This window comes from Equus caballus, chromosome 2 (genome assembly GCF_041296265.1).
Source record: "Equus caballus isolate H_3958 breed thoroughbred chromosome 2, TB-T2T, whole genome shotgun sequence".
In the NCBI taxonomy this organism is placed as follows: domain Eukaryota; kingdom Metazoa; phylum Chordata; class Mammalia; order Perissodactyla; family Equidae; genus Equus; species Equus caballus.
In genome coordinates, this window is record NC_091685.1 from 60904819 (window position 1) to 60926684 (window position 21866).

The following is a 21866-nucleotide window of genomic DNA, read 5'->3' on the forward strand; positions in this document are numbered from 1 at the left end:
TCCATGAACTTGGGTGGGTAAACATTGCATCTTTATTTTTGCTGACTCCTATGCAAAATTTAGCGTTTCCTGCCATTTTTTTTTCTTCCTCTTTTCCCCGAAGCCCCCAGCACATAGTTGTATATTCTAGTTATGACTGTTTCTGGTTATGCTATGTGGGACACCGCCACAGCACGGCCTGATGAGCGGTGCTATGTCTGTGCCCAGGATCCAAACTGGTGAAACCCTGGGCTGCCGAAGTGGAGGGTGCAAACATAACTACTTAGCCACCCAGGTGGCCCTTCCTGCCATTTTTTTAAAATTATTTTATTGAAGTCACCTTGGTTTACAACATTGTGTAAATTTCAGATATACGTTATTATATTTCAGTTTCTGTATAGACTGCATCATGTTCACCACCACTAGTCTAGTCTTTATCCATCACCATACACATGTGCTCTTTATCCCTTTCACCCTCCCTCTGCCCCCTGCCCCTCTGGTAACCACCAATCTGTACTCCTCATCTATGTGTCTGTTTGTCTTCCACATATGAGTGAAATGATATGGTATTTGTCTTTCTCTGTCTAACTTATTTCACTTAGCATAATTTTAAACATAGACAACAAGCCCCAACAGTGTTACAGATCCACAGGATTCCCTGGATGGCCAACAGGGTCCAGGGTTAAAAAAATAAAAAGGAGGGGAAGAATTCCAAAACCCCGGGAATGTATGAGGCGTCCTCTCCCTTTGCAGGCATATTTCAGCGGACAGGTCTGTGTGATTTTCAGTTCCTTTCATTTGCTCCCTGGGTCGGGCTTTCTGCCTTTAGGCCAAGGTTTCCTAACCATCCCTGGACTCTCTAATGTGCAACAAGTTTAGATTTCAGATGCCAGGGAGCTTTCTGGAAGTATTTCTCAAGGTCATCACATCTGATTAACAGCTGAGAGTTAGTTCCACAGCTTTGCAGGTCAGGTCCAGCACGACAATTTTTTCTGACACAATTTTGCCCAGCTGGTCTCCACTAAGCTCTGTAAAACTCAAAAAATGGTAGGCTGTGACTTCTCAAGGAAGCATGTCATTGAAGCCTCAGTTTTAGTTTCCTACTAGCAAAAAAAAGTGCTGAAGACACCAAGATATTTTACAGACAGAATGGGTCTCAAAACAATTGGCCTTCTTCTCATCCCTCTTCATCCTCAGAATTACATCACAGAATCCCAGTCCCATGAAACCGCAAATCCTGCTGTCAGGGCAGACTAGCATCCAGAAGTTAAGGACCATTGGCCTCGGGACCTATGTGGTAATCTACTACTTATGGCCTGTTCAGATGTGAGTGGGAGCAGCTGAGCCCAGGGCCTTGGAAATTCCCACCTCATCTTCCAGTATCACAGGTCAGCCTGGCCCAGCTGGTAGAAATCACGCAAACTCATCAAACTGCTCTTTCTGCCCTGGGCTGCAGGTCCTCGGGTTTCCCACAGAACCTGGACTCTGTTTCAGAAGTTTCTAAGCCAAAGCACTGCCCTCGCCATGAAGCCAGGAGACCTCACACCTTGACCTGGGGCTTTCTCAGTGCTGGGTTAGGTTGGAGATCCAGAGTCATACTCAAAACCTCCTGCCTGACCGCGGGTAAGAAAGGAAGAGGCCACTATTTTCAGGGCGGAGCCAATTTTGAAAAACTTCAAGCATTTCTCTCATGTAAGGAGGGGAAGGTTTAAAAGACAGGGAGGGCTTCTCAAAAAGGAGCCCACCACTACACCTCCCCTTTAGAGAAGGAACATTTCTACCAGACAGGAAGAGCTCAGGAGCCTCCAGGTGATAAGTTTGCCCTGTGTAGGCAGGTGCCGGCCATCAGGGGTAGCAGAGGTCAGACGCAGGGTAGAGAAAGATGCTAAACAAGACACATCCCAACCAAAACCTACACAGGATTACCTCACTGTCTGGTTAATTTGCTTCCAGTCTCAGTGATGGGAATTAGACAATTGCCTTAAAAACTCAGAAGCCTCCGTAAAAATAGAAAATTATTGCTTCCTGTCATGACCAAATATTAAACACAGTGCACACCTAATGACTCTATCCCTCCCCAGGGAAGAAGCTTTATGAACAATAAAATCCCAGCAGACTTCCACTGTTTGGGTTTGGAGGTCTCATTATGGGCTCACTGATCCAATACAATTTACAAGCTCAATGGACTCCACTTGAAGTGAAAACCCCCAAGCCGGAGTTATAAATGGAACACCTACAGTGAAACCAGCATTTCGTTCTTCATCAGGGAATGAAAAGAAGAAAGGGAGGATTGAGGAGAAAGGCATTAGGGTACAAGTTGCTCATGGAAACGTTTCTGACGGCCCGTGTTGGAATCAAAGTTAGACACCTCATTAGAAATGCAAGACAAGCGGGTAGAAAGCTAGGGAGACCCTAAAACTGAAAGCAGGAAGTGAAAAGAAAGGTGAACTAAGGAAAAGGAGGGAGATAGGGAGAAGTGTGGGGCGCAAAGGAAGTGAGGGAAGAAGGGGAATTTTAAAACCCGCCATCCCTTTGGCTGCATAGGTTGACTCGACATGACACCAAATTTTCGAAGTTTTTTTTAAGTTCACTAAATTACCCAGATATATATCTAAATGGTGGATATCCTTCATCTTGCGACTCGACATCTGGATGATAAAATGCATTAGCCACTCTGCATTTACTCGGGCAAGCATCAAGTGGACTGTTAGCGTTAAACTGAAGTAAAGTCTGGCTCTTGTTCAAACGTCAGCTAGGACCAAGCGAGGAGAGAGGAGCTTCCTCTTTACCTTTAACTCCGTGCAATTTATCACCCGAGCCTAAACAATCCCACATGTTGGAAGGGCTGAAGAAGGAGACATAGGGACCGCTGAACAAAGGCTTCAGGCAAGTCAGGAAGAAAGCAAACGGAAGATGGACAGTGGACACTAAGCAAAAACAATGCAGGGGAGGTGACAAGTCTGTAAAACAGGGTTTAGACAGCATGAGACCAAGGTACTGAGAGGTGACAAAAAGAGAAGAGACAGAACGCTGGTGGGGGTGGAGGGTGCTGGGCAGAGAGACTGGCAGAGACGAGATAGGCACAAAAATGCTGATGGTTCCGAATAATGCTTTCTGCTCACCTAACAGCCCCCTAAATGAATCTCCTCCATCTGAGTCATCTTCCACATAGACCAGAGGACAGAACCACGTGAAGACAGAAAAACACTAAAAGGAAGGAACCAAGCACATGCCGGTTGGCCCTGGGGCCAGTCAGGGCGCAGGACTCTCTCACACCTCATCTCTCTGCCCCTCCCAGTACTGCAAGGCAGCACTTGCTTTCCTAGTCTTCACATAAGAAACTGGGACTCAGGAAGGGTTGCCAGATAAAATACAGGATGCTTGGTTAAACTCGAATTTCAGATAAACAACGAATAATTTTTCAGTATAAGTGTATCCCAAATATTGCATGGTTGCAAAGGTTTATACTGAAAATGTATTCGTTTATCTGAAATTCAGATTTAACTGGGACACACTTATACCAAAAAAAAAAAAACCTCATTCCTGTTTATCTGATATTTAAATTTAACTGGGCATCCTTTATTTTTATTTGCTCCATCTGGCAACTCCAGATTTAATGAGAGGGAGGAAACAAATGAATGGGTGAAGGCATGAATGGCAGAGTAGTTGAACCCAGATCTGAAGCCAGATTTTACTACAGTCACTATCCTAGTACAGGAATAATAGCCACTTCAAGTATTCAACCCACGTCATTAATCTGCATCCTATGCACAACCTTGCTTCTTCTGAAGTGAGAAAAAGACTTTTGCACAGAAGAAACTGGCTACACACAAAATTGGTGATTATAGTGAAGTCAAATGCATCGGTCTGACCCAAGGCCCCCTGCTTGGAAGGTGAAGAATCCTCCGAAGCTTCAGTCCAGTTAGAAGCTTCGCAGTTCAGCAAAAGACATTCGCCTGAATGCCATTGTTTCTCCTGCCCCCTCCTGGCATAGACCATCACCGTTTTGTCCTGGGAGCTAGAGGTCTAGTCTCTAATCCCAGGTGAGTCTTTGACCTGCTTGCTACACAGCCCGTGACGCAGTTGCTCTTCATTTGGGTTTTCTCATCTGAAAAGTGGGATGACAGCCCCAGTATGTAGCTAAAATAAGTCGTGTGCATAGCTTTAAATTAATCTGGATAATGTCCTGTGCAATTGTGCAAATCTGGACCCCAAACAAACAAAGAGCTCACCCTTTGTCTCCACAGAGACCCACCCCGGGGCTTTGTTGGAGGGGCTATGTGTAACAGCATTCAGAGGTACAATGACCCTGAAGTTACCACAATTTTATAAGTTCTCTTTCTTGGAAGTCCTGGCATATTATGGGCCTTAAAAATGGAGGTGTTGACCCCAAAGTGCTGGCCTGAATCCAGTGGTTCCATCCCTGCAAATTCTTCCATTCCTGCCATCATATCAGCAGGATGAGAAATTTCTCCCTTATTTCCTTCTCAAAAGCTCCTGTTATATGGGAGCGGCTGCAGCATTTCTTACCAGGTCTGACTCCTTGGTGGTCTTGAGGGGGCCAGGAAAGTTTGCCTTCACTGGAAACTGAGTTTAGAACCAAACCGTCCTAGAGGACAAGCATTTAATTACCTGGTCCAGACTGATGAAATGCTGACTCCTGGAAGACTTGGCTGCCTGAAATGCTTTGAGCCTCTTGTCACTCAACCACTTTCCTTTCTGATCAAATACCCCCTCCAATTGCAACTCTAGGTCAGTGTGAAGAACAGAGCAACACAGAACAATTCTTACAAGATTTCAATCAAGACATAACCTAGTCAAGCCCTAGTGGGTAGAATCCCAAATGTGCAAATCATCTGTGATAACTTTCTTCTCATCTCCTTGGGATATGGGTCCCATTTCCCAATCGTTTGGCCTGTTAGCCTCTTGGCTGGGTCAAAAGTAGGCCCAGAAAACTTATCCAGCCCCAATTACTCAGAAAAAGAAAATAACTAGAAGTTCTGGAATGTTCTCTCTGGGTGAACATGTAGTTTTATCAATCTTTTCCAAGCCCCAGGTCCTTTTTTTCCCCCAAAAGCCAGCTAGACAACTCTGGAAAGAGATACCTTTTCTAGAAACAAACATCCATTTCTTATTTTCAGCACAGCACAATTTTAGAGTACTATTCTATTCCTCTTGACTCATCCACTTCCTGGCAAATGTGCTATTTAATCACATCACACAATTTGATAAGGAAGAAGCTGGAAGTTGAAGCATACCATTATCTGTTCTGAATAACCTCATTCACCCAGTTGGTCCTCTGATTTTCATTGAGAATTGATCCAGGGGACCTACGTAAGCACTCTGAGAGAATGCTAGTAAAGGTGAACTGGTTTTGGTCTTCCTCTTTTCTAAGGAATTACTTACAAATGGTTTGGATTCTGGCCTCCTATTTCTGCTTTCTCACAAACATCCAGGCTACTAAAAAATTCACAGATTGCCAGATGGTACAACAGCAGTTTTTTGCAAAGGATCTGAGCTTTCCAGTGAACAAAGGACGTGTAGTCATGGGGACAAGTGGCAACATCAGCAAAAGCTTTGGAGTGGGGAAGTGTATTGGGGGAGGGGAAGACGGGTATGGTGAGGTGAGAAAATGGGCCTTTCACCTCCAGAGACTGGTATTTGGCAGGGAAAAACTGACTCCCAACGACTGCTGGTGGTAGAAGAGGGCATGTCCAGAAGAAGTTGATAAAAACTAAATCAGAACCTAGGATATTTTTAAGTCACAAAATTTGAAGTCTGTGCCCATCTTCTCAATTCCTGGTGGTAGAGGGTGATGGAAATAATGCCCAAGCTTTGACAGGTAAACTGATAAATACCCCAAAAAGCCACAAAAAGAAAAGCATTCGTGAACTACTATAACGTCTTCCTAAAAGATTCCCGTATTTCCTTTCTCCATTTTCCAATTCATCCTCAAAATTATCTCTCCAAAATATTGACCTGACCATGAAATTGCACCACCCAAAATTCTTTGATGTCTTCCTATCACCAAGAACATAACATCAAAATACTTTCGTATAGACATATAAAATCTTCCAAAATCTGAACCCAAATAATCTTTCCAACTTCTCCTACTGTCCCCCTTCCCATATCCATGTACTTCTAAAACTACGAGCAGATTTAGGAAATTCTTTCCTTTCTCCATGCCTTTTCCTACACACTTTCCTCCTCCTAGAATGCCCTTCGACCTCAACTGCATATGTCCAAGTTACAGCCGTCACCCCACACACCTCTACCTATGTGAAACTCATCTCCCCCTTTCAGATCTTCCAGAGTTCTTCTCTCCAGATTTTTCATGGAACTTTTTACATTCCACATTGTGTCACACTTATTTCTGCACACCATTTGTTTTCCCATCTAAACTATAAGCTCTTTATGGGAAAGCTTTGTGTCTATTCAATCTTATTATCCCCAAGAGCACCTTGCAAAGGCCATGACATAAGAGGTCCTTGATAAATATTTACTGAATGAATAAGGATTCTTCCTGTCTTTCAACCCTACATATCTGTTCTTGGCATTGTTTTGTACTTATTTGTTACTAGGGGGTAAGATTTCTAAGCAGTTGTCAAATACAAGTAGTTACAGGAAAGGTCCCATATGCAATGGCAAAGGACCCAGTCATCCAAACTCTTCGATGCTTGGCAGTCAGAGATTAATATGTCAATTAATAACTAACATGTTATTATGTTAATTAATATTTACCAAGTGTCTATAATATCTAAGACACTGGACAGACACTGTGGGAGACAATAATTGCTATGACTTTTTTAAAGCATCTATTCCATCACGTACTATGTGGACACCTTACAAACATTAACGTATTAATATAACAACTCAACACCATCACATAGTTAATAAAATTAGAGTCAAGACTTAAGTGACATATGGTATCTGACATCCAAGAATTACAATATAGTTGGAAATGTAAGGCAAGCCCAAATAGGTAAAAAACAACAAAATCCATACATCCTAACAAGAGCAAGCATATGTAACAGCGGTCAAGTGAAAAAGACTTTGGCTACAAGAATTGATATCTTTGAGGAGGTAGAATCTGAAGCAGGTCTTAGAAAAGGATAGGATTTATATAGGCAGAGAGTTTGGGGTAGGTATTCCAGGTGCAAAGGGAGAGAAGAGGAAATATTCAAGGTCTGTTTAATGGAACAAATGTTTTGGTTCCATTTTGATTCACAGAGAAGAAATGAGGGGACTAGAAAGTTCAAACTGACCTACCATCCACTCACCTTGTCTTCAGAGCACTTTTCACAGTTTGTGAATATACATTTCTTTGTGTGATTATTTAAGCTGTCAGCTCCATGAGAGTAGGAACCATGCCTGTTGTATTCCCTGATGGTTTCTCAGGGCCAGGAGTTCATAAATATTTGCTTAATAACCGAACAACAGAAGAAAATTACTAAATGAATGAATGATGGAGTGAACCAACATATAGACGACTAAGCTAGTTTGGGTCAATTCCCTGAGCTCTGCAAGTCTAGGAAGACTGGTCAGTCAAGTGGAGAAAGTATAATTCTTAAAAACTAACCCAACTACAGAAGTGAACATCATAACTTTTCAGCCCCACCTCTTTAATCAGGAGAAGGAGAGTGATTTTCTCAAAGGAAATTTCATTTCTTTTTTACCACTTGGCTCAGGCTGTCATTGAGTGAAGTGCTTTCAACCCAAAGGGACATTTTTTTCTACATCAGCAAGTAGAAGAGTCCCTTCTCCTACCTTTGTCTCCCTGAAATGACCAAGAAACTTGCAAGGTTTCACTAGAAAACAAAGGAAGGAGAACATGAAAGAATATGACATTTGCTTTAGGTAGATATTTGTGTTTTTAGTGAGAGAAATCTAAATCCTCCCTGAAGGAATGAAATTTTCACTAAAAACAAATAAAATAGCCTGGAGCCAGGCTTTTGTAGGTTCTTCACAGCCCTGGGCTCCCCTACACTGGAGATGGGGAGTCTGGGCAGAGAAGGCACATATTAATAGCTCCCGTAAATTAGTGATGAGCAAGGATGATGAATTAGGATGCCTGACACCCAAACCTGGGCCCTCAGCTAGAATCCGAGAATTTGGAGCTGGAAGGTAAGGTTAAGGTCACCCATTAATCCAAAGCACTTAATTTTACAGATAGGGAAACTGAGGCTCAGAGAGGCAGCTCATGACCTCCATAACATTAGACAGCTAATTAGTGAACGATCTGGATCCAGAAGTAAGTGTGTCTTGAGCCTAGTGCAGGGCCATTTCTCCTACACTGTGCTGCCTCTCAGTCATACTGGGGACTGATATTCCATCAAACCTGCACACAGTGGAATGTGACTTGTACAATCTCAGAGTTATATGACATTTCAGGAGCCAACAAAGCCCACCACTTCCCAGAGAACAGATCCCCTCTCTAATTCTCCCATCAGGAGTCCTTCCAGACCATGCTCACCAGGCCTTTCTACTCTGTAACAGCTCTAAATTCTGGAAAGTTTCTCCTTCTGTTATACCAAAACCTTTTTCTCTGCAACTTCCATTCATTGACTACAGTCCAATTTCACCACTGAAACTGGCTATGGGACCTCACCTGAGTTATCTAACTCCTTAAGACTCATTCTTTTCTCTGTAAAATTGAGACTTTTCTCAACCATTAAAGATTAATTAAGAAGATTATTTAACTAATGAAAATAGCCAAGCACGATGCTCAGTACACAATAAGTGCCAATTAAATGTTAGATAAATGTTGAGTATTATTCTTATTCATCCTTCTCAAAGCCAAAATTCTTCATTCGGGAGGTCTCACTACTGATATATCTGGCTTGTCTATTTCCAGGGAAATGGAGGGAGTGGTCACAGCCTGAAAACTGGCCTGAGTGGCCTAGGATGGCAGGAATGTGCTGGGCTTTGTGAACATAAATCTCAATGAGAGCTCAACTCCAACTACTACCCAAATATTGCTCCTATGCTGAAGGGCATGGTTGGGTTAAAAGTAGAATGGACACCACAAAACAAGAATAGATTAATAAGGCATTCATTTGATAAATTAACAAAAAAAAATTTCTAGTGTTCAGGATTAATGCAATACCCTCTAGAATCCATGGAAGGTGGTAAGAGTTTTACTCCCCACAGTTATTCTCTGAAAGATCCCATCACACAAATAACACTCTTCTGGAGTTAAGTGATACATTTGAGAGAGAAATAACAAGCATAGCCCAGAGGAAAGAGGAGCCAGACACTGCTCCCATGGAACAAAGTAATCAGCGAGGCAGAGAGAGGCAGGAAGAAGATGTGCCAGACGGCAAGGGAAGGGCAAACAAGAGGCCTGAACCAGAGAAGAAAGCAGCAGGTGAAGAAGTCTACCAAGATGGCGGCAAGAGAAAATTTCATTTAGAAAAAAAAAGTCATACCCATTAGGCTGGCAACTATCAAAAATCAAGAAAATAACAAGGCGTGTGAGGATAAGGGGAAACTGGAACCTCTGTACACTGTTGATGGGAATGTCAAATGGTGCAGCCATTGGAAACAGTGTAGGGATGGAAATGGTATGGCAGTTCCTCAAACTACCATGTGACCCAGGAATTCCACCTCTGGGTATGTACCTAAAAGAATTCAAAGCCGGGTCTGGAAGAGATATTTGTACACCTATGTTCACAGCAGCATTAGTCACAGATAGTCGAAATGTGGAAAGAACCCAAGTGACCATCATCAGATAAATGGATAAACAAATGTGGTATATTCATACGATGGGGTATTATTCAGCCTTAAAAAGGAAGGAAATTCTGACACATGCTGCAACCTGGAGGAACCTTGAGGACACGATGCTAAATGAAATAAGCCAGTCCTAAAAGGACAAATACCATATAATTCCACTTATATGAAGTACCCAGAGTAACAAAATTCATAGAGACACAAGTAGAATGGTAGTTTCCAGGGGCTATAGAGAGGGAGGAACAGGGAATTATTGTTTAATGGGTACCGAGTTTGAGTTTTACAAGATGAAAAGAGTTCTGTAGATGAATGATGGCAATGGTTGCACAACAATGTGAATGTACTTAATGCCACTGAACTGTACACTTAAAAATAGTTAAGATGGTCAATTTTATGTTGAGTACATTTTACCACAATTAAAAATCTGTTTTAAAAAAAGGAAGATAATACCAGGAAAACCCCTAATGGACAACCAACCACCAGACATTTTTGAGTAAACCTTTTGAAAGAGGGTTATTCTGTTGTTTGTTTGGCTTCTTGGAAAAGAAAATAAACAAAAACACATCAAGACTTAAGATGATCCTCCTGGGAACAGGGCTCAGAAATATAGGAGACCAATGTCTCAAGATGGAAGACTGGGATATTTAGCATGTGAGAAATAGGGTGGACCTGCCCTTTTAATAGAAAATATCCTACCAGTATGCTCAGGGGCAGGGGCAGCCTACAAAGATTCAAAAAGAAATCTTGCCCTCTCCACCCATTTGACTTCTTATGGGGCTGCGAGAATAGGAACAGTGGGGACTCTTTTTCCTTCCCCCACGTCAGTGAGACTGTCCCTAAGATTTTCTTCTCGTGGACCACCAGATTATCCTGAGCCCCAGAGATTCAGTAGATATTCAGAAGAAGCTTCCAGATAGAGAAGAGAGTCTGAAGAGAACACAACCCATGAGAAACTAGGTTGAATTAGAGCTTCTGTCTGAAACCACAAACTGTAAATCAGTTTGAGCCTTTTTATTTTTATTCACCACACACAGATCTTTATAGGCTGAAGACCGAAGGAAGGATCATGTTTTCGATGTTGTTTTTGTTTTGCTCTGTTCTGTTTTGTTGGTTTTTTTCCAAATAGGAACTTTGGATTTTTATGCTAAAAATGAACAAACTCTACTCACACTCTACATGCACACACATTTGTACACAGAAGGAAGGCTCTGCTGGAGGCCCAGGATTCAGGAGCAAGTCCTGCTGGGCTATGTGCTGGCCTGGTCTTTCGGAGAGGGGTGTGGCTGCCAAAGAACTCAAAAAAGCATGCTGAAAAGACAACTAAAAATAAAAATTAAATTTATGTTTATAGAGAGATCAAGGCAGGGAGTAATTTAGCAGAAAAGAAAAAATTCCCAGTCTGGGGCTAAGTCTTTGAAACGGAGAACAACGTCTGTGATGGGGGATGCCCTATTGTAAAACCCAATAATTTTTCAATTAAGGGGCCACAAGGTAGTCAAAGCTATTTTTCATATTTCAAGCAGCCTATTGGAAACTGAATACCTGCCCAGGATGTGGTCACATGGACTATGTGAAAGTCACGTTGTTTTATATTTGAGCTGGAAATCTGTTAAGTCAGTGTGGCAACATTGGTTGTCTTGTCTTGATCAAAAACTCTGATTGGCCTTTGATAAGAGCAAGGGCACTTCTGGAACCAGATTATTCCTTTCCATTCTGTCGTATGTCTTTGATTAATAAAAATGAAACTCCGGCTGAATTATTACTTGTCAATTGCAGTTTGGCAGGCAACATCTTACAAAACCTGGTTCACCAAGGAGAAAAATAAAAGAGGTCCTTGGTGGTGAAAAGTTTGGGAACCGCCCTTGAGCCTCCTCTTCCCCTCCCCCAAACATGCACAACTCCAGGGGAATAAACAGACTTCCCTGGAGCCAGAGTGGAGCGTGCCTGTTGTGTGAGAAAACTGAAAGACAGACAGTGTAAATTAACCGCATCTGGTTAGACTGAGCAAGAAGGGGGAGGAGATAATTAGTTGGCATTATAGGAACAAGGGCAAAGAAAGAGAGTTCTATATTTACTCAGAGGAAATTCAAAATAGACTACTTTGCAGCCATTCGGTGCTGGTGGACGATTTCAACATCTCCAGGTCGGCAGATGTTGATCCCAGGGACCAGATGCACAGCTCGACCACACCCCTGGATGACACAAACTACCATCCCACCTCCAACAACTGGAAATCTGGCTTCATCCCCTTTTACTTCCACAAACGAAGGGAAGAAGACTAAGGGAAACCTAGAAGACATTTGGGGCAATAACACAAGATTCCGGAGAAGGAACAGTATCTTCAAACAAAAGTCCTACATGAGTAAGTCAGACAAATGCATCTGTTTATAATAAAACGGGCTCTCTAAAAACCTGATATGCTCGACTTACAGCAGCCTTTGGTACGTATGTTCCATGTGTAGATGCACAACATTTCGGAAGCAACACATATTTCAAGTAATGCAGACACATCATTGGGCTGTTTTATTGTGCATAGGATAGTAAAAACAAATGCCACAGTCAGATAAAGCTCCATAACATGCAGCCAAGATATAATTTCCACCTTCTCAGAAGAATTTAAGGCATTCTAGCAAAAACAATGAAGGCTTCTAATAGGAAAATCTTTTCTCTCCATCGATGCAAAAAGGCTACTTTCTTTTGTACATGTAACATGTGTGTTACATAGGAAGAAAACATGAACATATTTGACTTTATCCAGGGGTGCAGGTTATATGTGGTTTCTTAGAGTATGAACTGCTGCTAAGTGCAGAGTCATTAGGACATGAGCTTACAAGATGTAAGGTACAGGTTAGCATTTACGGGTTTGCAAACATTTCTAAAGCTGTTTTATGGGGAGTTTATTACAAGAAAAGATGTAGCAATCGTGAAGTTAGAGCACTTTCTTGAAAGGGGAGCAAAAGTTAGTGAAAAAGACTAGATGAAGATTAGTGAGCTCAGTGTACACACTGGCAAGGACTGGATCTGTGTCTAGGCTGCACTTGTATGCTTCAAATTCCCTCAGAGGATCCCGAGGGTATCCTGGGAAGTTAGGAAATGATGTCATGAGCAATCAGCGTATCCAACTCACGTAAGTTAGGACAGAGAGTGCTGGGAGGAAGCTGTGGCAGGGAGAGGAGCACAGTTTAGAAGTAAGCACAACTCTGTTCTAGTGCCAGCTCTGCTCCAACCAGCTGTGCAACCGTGGACAAGTCATGTCGCCGTCGCCAGGTGCAATCTTTTCATCTATCAAATGAGGAAGATGGATGACCTCAAAAAGTTCCTACTACTCTTTAATTTTATGCTTCTATGCATTTTCAGAAAAACCAAAGAAATTCCAAATAGCTCCTTAAAATTGGTCTCACCTGAACGTCCTAATCTGGCAAAGATAGCTACACATCCAACAAACATTTTATATCTGGTTATCATCCTCTTCCAAGCATCTCAGAGAATACTGCAAAACTGCCATGGATATTTCAGTGGCCTCCTGAAACCTACAGCAGCAGGCAGTACACTCCAGCTAGCCGCTCCATTATTCCACTGGAGAACAGAGATGCAGAGTGCTTTGTCTAAGGTTAAAAGCTAGGACCAGATCAGAATTTCAGCCTCCTCATTCCTAGGGCTATGCTATACTTTCCACAAAGAAACCAAGCTGGCTTTCTGGGAAGAATGCCAGAGGTTCCATTCTCCCAACTGAGAATTCATTGGAATATTGGAATAACAACTTTGGAGACTGTGGTCTCTCCAATCCATTTCAAGACCTGGCTAGAAACATGAAAACCCAAAGAACGAAGCAATAGGGAATTATTCCGTTTTTTAACGAAAGAGAAAAAATTAGGGGTGGGAATATGGGATTTCTTAAAAATTACATGATTGCTGGAAGTTAATTTGGTATTTCTTCATTGGTTTGTAAGTTCTGTTTCCAATCACAAAAACAGACAGCTGAGGATGCCTAAATCACATTTCAGTGAATTAGCAATGTCCCCAAGAATCTTTCCCACTCTGGATATAGCATAGAACTCAGAATGCAATCCTCTGTGGTAGAAAGGAATTTCCCTCAATGCAACAGAGAGGTGGTCATAATCCCCTAAGCTGGAGTCTAAGTTGATAGTCTTCTAGCCTGACAGCAATCACTGAGAAGGATAAAGGGGTTGCCATTTAACTTGGGGTACACTGCCTCTTGTAGGAAACTGATTGAGAACCCACCCTGCCAGATAGGAGAGAGGGCATCCTTTACCATCCACATACTCCTTATTAGGCTGAAGTCAGTGCACCTGGAAAAGAATCCCATCATAGATTTACAGACGTATGTCCAAAAAGGAAGATTCTGACTTCTTCCAAGAAAGGCCAACCAGAACAAGAAAACACATGTTGGACTAGCTTCATGCCTTGAACATGACATGAAACCAACCTCACAGCAAAGCCCAAGTGGTCAGTACTCAGAGGTGAGATTCATAAAGGAAAGAAACCAGAAAAGATTTTTTTTAATCGCTTTTTCTCCCTACCTGTCGATGATGACAGGGTCTGAAGGAGTCTCATTTCGGTTCCCACAACTTTTCTTTTCGCAACATCGACTGTAGATTGAGAAGGAACCAAAAGAGTAAAAAAAAATTGTTAAAATCAAGAAAACACAATGAGCATATAATGTAAGAATATTCACAAAAATTAATATATCCTGGGTAGCCTCTTCATTATCAGGTACATGAGAGCAGAATTTATGGCCATGTTTAAAAACAACACTGAACTTGAGGCCCAAAGATACTCATTCAAATTCTTACTCTATGACTTATAAACTATGTAATTCTCAGCAAATCACAACTTTCCCAAGAACCATATTTGTAATCTGAACCAGGGGTGGTTGGATTTTAAGATCTATAAGGTCACTTCCAGTTCCGTGTTGAATGATTTTATGATTGTATGTTTTAGATCTTTGTATCTTAATAAATATTTGAAGAAGGGGGGGAGGAAAATGTATACACTAGACCCCAAGTAGCTGCCTGGATTATTATAAACCTTATTAACATAAAGTCTTTCTCCAGAGGATTCGCTATACTTCATAAACATTTATTCATTCATTCATTTCCATCCTTTTCTAAAGATGAAGGAGGAATACCAGAACTATGGGGTACATTGTAAAATAGGAAGAAATGAGGCAAGGAGCTGTAGAATGATATCTCCAACAATTTTCACCAAGTCCAGGATAGAAATGGGACTCGCCGTGTAAGTCCTATCTTGAAAACTCTGCTTCCCAAGACTTCTACCTAGCAAAGTGCTGGGTACCTGTAGATGCTCTAGAAATGCTTGTGGAATTATCTGAGAGGAAGCGAGAAAGGAGAGGCCCCAGAGCAATTACCACAGATAGGTAGGACCTGAGCAGAGAGGAAAACACTCCAATCCCAAGGTACCTGTGTGAAAGACCTAGATGAATGTGAAAAGGGCAAAGGAAGCTTGGCGGCAGGAAGCACTGGAAAATCACCTCTCCATATTGTTGTCTGCTGCCCGTCCACACCACAGACTTCTGAACACCTTTCAGCCCATTCAAGCACAAGGTCCAGCATCAACAGTAGTTGATTAAGGATGTAGCCTTGACATGGCTTCTAAGAAAAACATTATCATGCACACTGGTTGGAGAATACCTCTCAAGTGTTAGCAACAACCAAACTATATGTAAGCACTGCCCTTCCGATGCCAGTCTCTCTATAGTTTAAGATTGATGTGGTGCACGAGAAAGACTGCTGAAGCGGGAATCAGGGCTCTGGTGTCTAACGCAGCTCTGCCGCTAACCCAGAGCATGAATTTAGTTAACTCTCTTTAACCTCTCTGGGCTTTGCCTACCTTACATATAAAATTAAAATGTTGGACTAGATAACTTCCAGAGTCCCTTCTCTGAAGTCTATGAGACTATGAGATTCCCTGAGCACCCTTAAAAAGCAAGGACAGGATAAGGCAAAGAGGGAAGCCATGTGGCAGCAGGGACCAAAGGCCTGACCCCAGCCCAGTCCTAGATTTGCCTTCTGGCTCTCTGTGGTCCATCTCTTCTCTGATCCTCTACAGAAGTATGAACAAATGAATGAAGAAAAGTCCATCTCTCTCAAGCAGGCATGTGTGGATTATCCAGTGAACAATTCTGTTCCCAAAAAGTAAAATACACTTGAGAGATGCTAAAAAACTTTCACCAAATGGGCACAATGAGGTTTTAAGAAATTTAATCAAATTAGTAGGAAGTAAAAGAAAAATTGTCTCAACTTTTTTAAATACCAGAGTTTGCCACTGGGACTTTCTAAAATAATATTTTGCCTTTGAAATTATATTAGGTCTTAACTTTTAAAATTTCAATCCATCCCAAGATTAACACCAATAAAAATGCTGGCCAGCTGCTCTCTTACCTCCCAAAGCCCTTGTCTCTCTTCCCAACTCCTTATCCCCACGCATTTCTGTCTCCTACCTCTCCTATTTCTATTGCTTACGTCAGCGGAATTCCTTTGCAGCTCAGGCAAACTTTTCTTCTTAGCAACACAGTTTCAGAAACCCCATACATGCTGGTTACCTGAAGACCTTCTAGCTAGACTCTTTGACATCACCAGCACGTCAACCTAACCCAGATATGTGTGCAATGCTGGGTTTGATTTAATTACAACAACACACTGTCAGAATACGCAAATCTGCTTAGTTTGAGTAGGAATGATTCTGAGGAGGCCGAATAAGTTTGCAAAATTGCTCAGCTGAATTCAGCTGCTTTCCATGGGGATTTTCTCTGGAGGAAAAGAAAAACAGATAAAAATGTAAGCCCGGTGCCAGCTTAATACAATGTGGGGAATCGACACAGGGAAGGAAATGATATTCAACGAAAGGTGCAGAGAAACTTTAGGACCCAATCTATTTTCCAACAGTAACATATTTAAGGATAATCTCTAATGTTAATATTCAGCACAGAAAAGACGTAGAACACTCTCGCTTGGCTGTTAGACTATAATAGTAAAAGTATAAAAATAATAGGACTTGGCTATATTTGTCCCATTTGAGCCCTTAAAACTTCTCTGGTCTCTAAGACAAAGCTAATTCTTTTTCTTTCTTCCTGTCTTTTGAAAGAAAAGGTCTCATCAAGATGTCCTAGTTATTCTTTATTCAATTTCTTTAATGACATTCAGTCCTCACACCAGCCTCATAAGCAAAGGGAAGTGGAGGGTGAGAGAGGTTCCTGAACCCACCAGGGTCCCCAAACAATGGCTCTGGAATCAGGTACGAGGATAGTTGAGGTGAAGGAACTGGGTCCCTGAGTTACTCAGATAACCAACTCAATTCTCCTTTCCCTTTGCTGTATAGACAAAGCCTGAGTGACCAAATCCAGGTTCAACTACTTTAGTTAAAAGGCTTTTTATGGTTATTTCCTAACAAGCAAGGCTCTAAGTCTGAAGTTCCGGATAACTGTTTTTTAAAAACTGAACAAGACTGTAAAATAGAAAAAGAAGGGAAAAACCAAACAAAGAGAAAAGAAAACTGAATTTGGCACTAGGTTACGAGTGTGCTCCTCACTACCGTGGAGAGGCTCAGAAGTGCCCTTTTTTCCTAATGAATGAAAATGAAAGTTGTTCCTCTGCTCCTCAGTTTGGCTTAGTTTGGTTTGTTTTATTCTAGTACTCATTTGGAGAACCTTTTACCAGAAATACTCTCAGTTTGCTTACAGGCCGCTTTCATCCTCCCTATCTCCTCATGGAGTCTTTGGAGAGAGAAAGAGAAAAAATAAAACAAGCTGGGCATGGGGGGGGGGGGGCGCGATATGAGAAATTTTATCCCAATCCTGCATCTCACCTGCATTTTTCAGAAAGGGGGAAAGACGAGGGCTGAGGGATGGCTGGGGAAGAAAAAAAGCCCCAGCCTTGGACCCTGGGTGTCCAGTCAGCCAAACTCCTGCTCAAGACAAGCAAATGTGCCCTTTCCCCTCCAAAATCGTTTTTAAAATTCAACCCTCAACTTTCAAAAATCTGTCTCTAATTTCAAACTCAAATAAGCGCACAGCATGGTGGCTTTTGTTTTGTTTTCTTCTCCCCAACTCCTCCCTGCGATTGCATAACAAAAGTGTCTAAATTCACACCATCTGGCCGGTAAAGACACTGGCCCCACTGCCCGGCTGGCCCATCTGATCAGGGCCCTGTCTAGCCTGCGCCTTGTGGCAAAAAGTCACAGCTGTGGGGTTTGCTCGCGCTCAATACAACTCTGTTATTAGCCAGCTGTAGGCCTTGAGACGACTTCTGTTCAAATTATAATATCTTTTAACCCTCTGAGCATTGAGGGCACAGGGGTGGCTGGCAGCAACATAACAACTAGATTTCTCCTTGCTAATAATTGGCAAAATGAACTAACGCAGGGAAGGGGAGAGCAGAGACAAACAGGGAAGGGAGAAAAAGTTATTCCTGAAGAGATTTATTTGTTCCTCCCTCAAAGCTAAACAACAATTTATGAGCTTTTTTTTTACTAAAGATTACAGAAAATAAAACCATTCAGGGAAATTCCCAGGTATGCCCAAGAATACCATGCAAATGAAACAAAGTATCTGCAATAATCATTGAGAAACAGGGCATCGGATTCATCCCTCAATCATTGACTGCTATAACTGGCTCTTAAAATGTGGGAGAAGGAACTTTTTCCCCTGCAGGAGAATCAACCAGCTCCGACTGACAGATTGAATGAGAACTTCCCTTTAGATACATCCAAAACCAGCCACCAGCCCAGCTCATCTCCCAACACACACACACATGCACGCACGCGCGCTACAGACATGGTACCCATCCAATGGATCATTTACCCATAATTAATATTTGTTTTAAATTCTAGTTTTGGAAGAAAATAGCAGAGCATCTTCCCAGGTCTCAAATGCAGAGAAGTTACAGTACATTAAATTTTTATATTGTGTTACTAATGCAGGCTAAACTAGAGGCTTTAAAAATTGATGCTGCTACTTAAACAGCATAAAATGAAGAGGATTTGATTGGGCTTAAAAATAAAAATGTCAGCCTTAACTACAGCTGGAGGGGGCTTGCGAGTATTATTTAAAGTGATAGGTATAATTCATCAGACAATGGGCCAGTTTGGGGTTTTCTTTGCTTTTCTTTTTAAGAAGATTGTCTCTCCAAACAAAGACACTTAAAAAGTATAAAGAGGAATAAAAAACTGCCCTTCAATTAGCCAACCAAATTAAAGTGTTCTGACTATTTATAATCTAGGTATTACATGCATGTTCATCTGGGAAGTGCATTTTTCTTTCTGAACGAATCTACAGAGGGGCCCTGGGATAATGAAGCAGCTCTCTGCTCACTCCATCGCCCGGTGCCTCATCCGGCAAGGAAGCCTCCATTCCCCTCAGCTGAGGCCACTGGCAGAGTGGAACTTTGCATTTGGCAAAGCTTGTTTTTCCAATACTTGGTCAAAACCAAAACAAACATGTCTGATTGTTATGGTTTCTTCCTGACTGGGTTGAGAGGGAGACCGGCTGCGGGGAGCTCCCTATAAAACAGTCCAAGCTAAATCAGACCGCCTGCAATTACCCGAAACTAGCAAAGTCTGAAATGAAAGACATTCACTGAAGCAATAGCAGAGTAAGGAAGAACTGAAGCTTTCTCTCCAATCAGAGATTCTGGAGGAAGAAAAAGGTGTATCGAATAAATATTTAAATGTTTTTGGTAAAATAACCACCCTCTTCCCAGAGTTTCCTTTTTAGGTCCTTCCTCGTTTGCTGTGGGATCCCCGATACCCGGCACATTCTAGGCACTCAATAAACATCTGTTGAGAGAATGAGTAAGTTTATGGATGAATTTCTTCTGATTTTTAATTTTCTTCTAGTCAAGCACAAGAAACGACTCAAAATGGAATGGATTAGTCTCTGAAAAGAAAATGGGGAAAGGCGTAGGAGACTGCACCTCTCACGACCTGGCCGTCAGAACCCAGCTGTTGCTGCAGACCGCAGAGCTCCCTGAGCCGGGCCTCGCCCCACCCTCCCACCCACTGGTGGTGAACCAGACTGATCTTTCTACCCTATCGGTCGGGCGTTGCTCCTGCCTATGAAACTCCCCGGCCACGTGAAATCCTGGGAGAAGCAACATCCCTGCAGGAAGAAAACGCTGCCGCATGTAGACAGGTGCCTCAGCTAGGGGGAAGCGCCCCGAAAATGGGCCGCTCGACCCTCTGGTGGTCCCTTGCCCAGACTGCGAGTCGTTCCAGCGCCTGACTCAGTAACTCCACAAGTGGCCCCTCCCGGAAACCTACCGCGAGCGGCCGGATCGCCGGCAACGGAGCAGGGCCGGCCTCGGGTAGGGGACCGGTTCAGGGAAAGTCCCGATGCCAAACTTGGCCGGGGGCTGTCCGCCCTCCCCGCGCTGCTGCGGGCCCTGGACCACAGAGACCTGCCACGTAGCGGAGGAAACTCCTGAGACGCTAGGGGGGTGGTTCTGGCTTTTCTTCCCGAGTCCTAATGGATATACTCTAAGAATCTGGCCTTTAAGAACGGGTCCTAGGGACTCGGCCCCGGGTCGGGCTGCCCGCGAGGCTGCCTCCCGCGCGCAGTCACTCCGGACAGCCAGCGCCCCGACGCCCGAGCGCGGCGGGTGCAGCTCCCCTGCCCCGCTCTCCAGCGAAGCCTGCAGGAAAAGGCGGCTCTTACCTGCACATCACTTCGTGTGTCAGGAGAACTCGGCACATTTCTGGATTCTTATTCTGTCCCTCGTAAGCTATGGGCTGAGAAGGAGGGATGGGGGGAGGGGAGCAGGAAGGGAAGAGATGAGGGGAGTGGAGGGACAAAGAGAAGGGGACTTCAGAGCAAGCACAAAATCGGTTCCTCGCACTGCCCACTACTGCATTAGGAGTCCCCGCTCGCAGCACAGAATCTGAGCTGTGGCCTGGTTAACTCCAGCAAAATAATAATAGAGAAGTTAACCCCAATGAAGACATATTTCTTGCAAAAGGGAATGTTTAGCGGGGCTGAAGCTCCCAATAACTGCTTCCCCTCTTCATTCCTTTGTTCGCTTCCCCCCACCCGCGGCGTCTCCCCAGGCTGAAAAAAACCAGGACAATTGTGGAGACAGAGAAAAAACTTTTTTTTCAGAGTGGACAAGGTGCGGGTTGACGTGGAGAGAGGCAAGTGAAGTCTGACCCAGGAAAAAGTGGAGGGTATGGGGCGGTCAGGAACAGGCGGGGGGCAGGGGACGGACAGGGCCCCGTGAGAGGAGGAGCAGAGTGGACCGCCGGGCTCACCTGCTTGGTCACCGAGTCGATGAGCCTGACGTACAGGTCCTGCTCCGTGCGGACGCCTGCGGGGTGGGGACGGCACGCGGTCAGGGACGCGGAGCTGCTCCGGGCACCTAAACCCGTCCCGCGGGGGTGCCAAGGCCCAGGCAGCAGCTCCGGGCGGGAGCGCAGGCTGAGCCGTCCTCGGAGCAAAGACCACCCACCCACCCCCTGGCCCTGCCCGCGCCTCCCGCAGCCCTCCTCTCCCCAGGTCTAGAGGCCAATGCAAACGACCCCGACAAGGTCAACCGCCTTCCTTAAAGGAGACCAGGGAGGGCGCGGCGGCAACCGGCAGGTGCAGGGCGCTCACCATTGCTGTAGAGGAGCTGTAACTTGTAGTGGGTGCCATTGTTGGTCTTCTCGTTGCCTTGTTCCTGAAAAGATAGGCGCCTTCGAGTCCCTTTCTTTCCAGCCCCCCCAAAATGAGAGCAAGAGGAGAGAGCACATCCCTATACCGTCTCCCGCTGCCTTTCTCCCCCTCACACTGGAGCTTTGAGCAACCCCCTGCCCAGACCCGGGTCAAAGGGCAGGAGCGTCTGCCACTGGCCAACCTCCCAAACTTGCCAAAGCTCCAAGCCAGTTGACTGTCTCCAACCCTCTGTCCCTCCCCGTTAAAGATGTCCTCAAATGTGTGACAACGAGCCAGGACAAATGGACACCGAGTCAACGCTGCCTTTAGACAGACCCCACCCAACCCATCAGGTTCTGCCCATCCTTAGGAAGCCCAAGGCTTCTCTTGGCAGAAACGTGAAGAGATCTACCACTTGGAAGGGCAACATTCGGCCCTATCCTGCCACCACTGGAGCTTCCGGGGCGCGAGCTCAGGGACCAAGGCCCAGGTTCTA

At 43.8% G+C, this 21866-nt stretch overlaps 1 protein-coding gene across 1 annotated transcript in view; it reads right to left on the reverse strand.

The window, feature by feature from the left end:
* Nucleotides 1–21866, reverse strand: part of EBF2 (EBF transcription factor 2) — a 187197-nt gene that overhangs the window by 161440 nt on the left and 3891 nt on the right. Inside the window, exons 3-6 of the mRNA XM_001493943.6 lie at nt 21332–21395; nt 20989–21044; nt 20399–20472; nt 14250–14318 (exon numbers count right to left, since the gene is read on the reverse strand). Coding sequence (XP_001493993.1) covers nt 14250–14318; nt 20399–20472; nt 20989–21044; nt 21332–21395 — 263 coding nt within the window. The remainder of the gene's footprint in view (nt 1–14249; nt 14319–20398; nt 20473–20988; nt 21045–21331; nt 21396–21866) is intronic.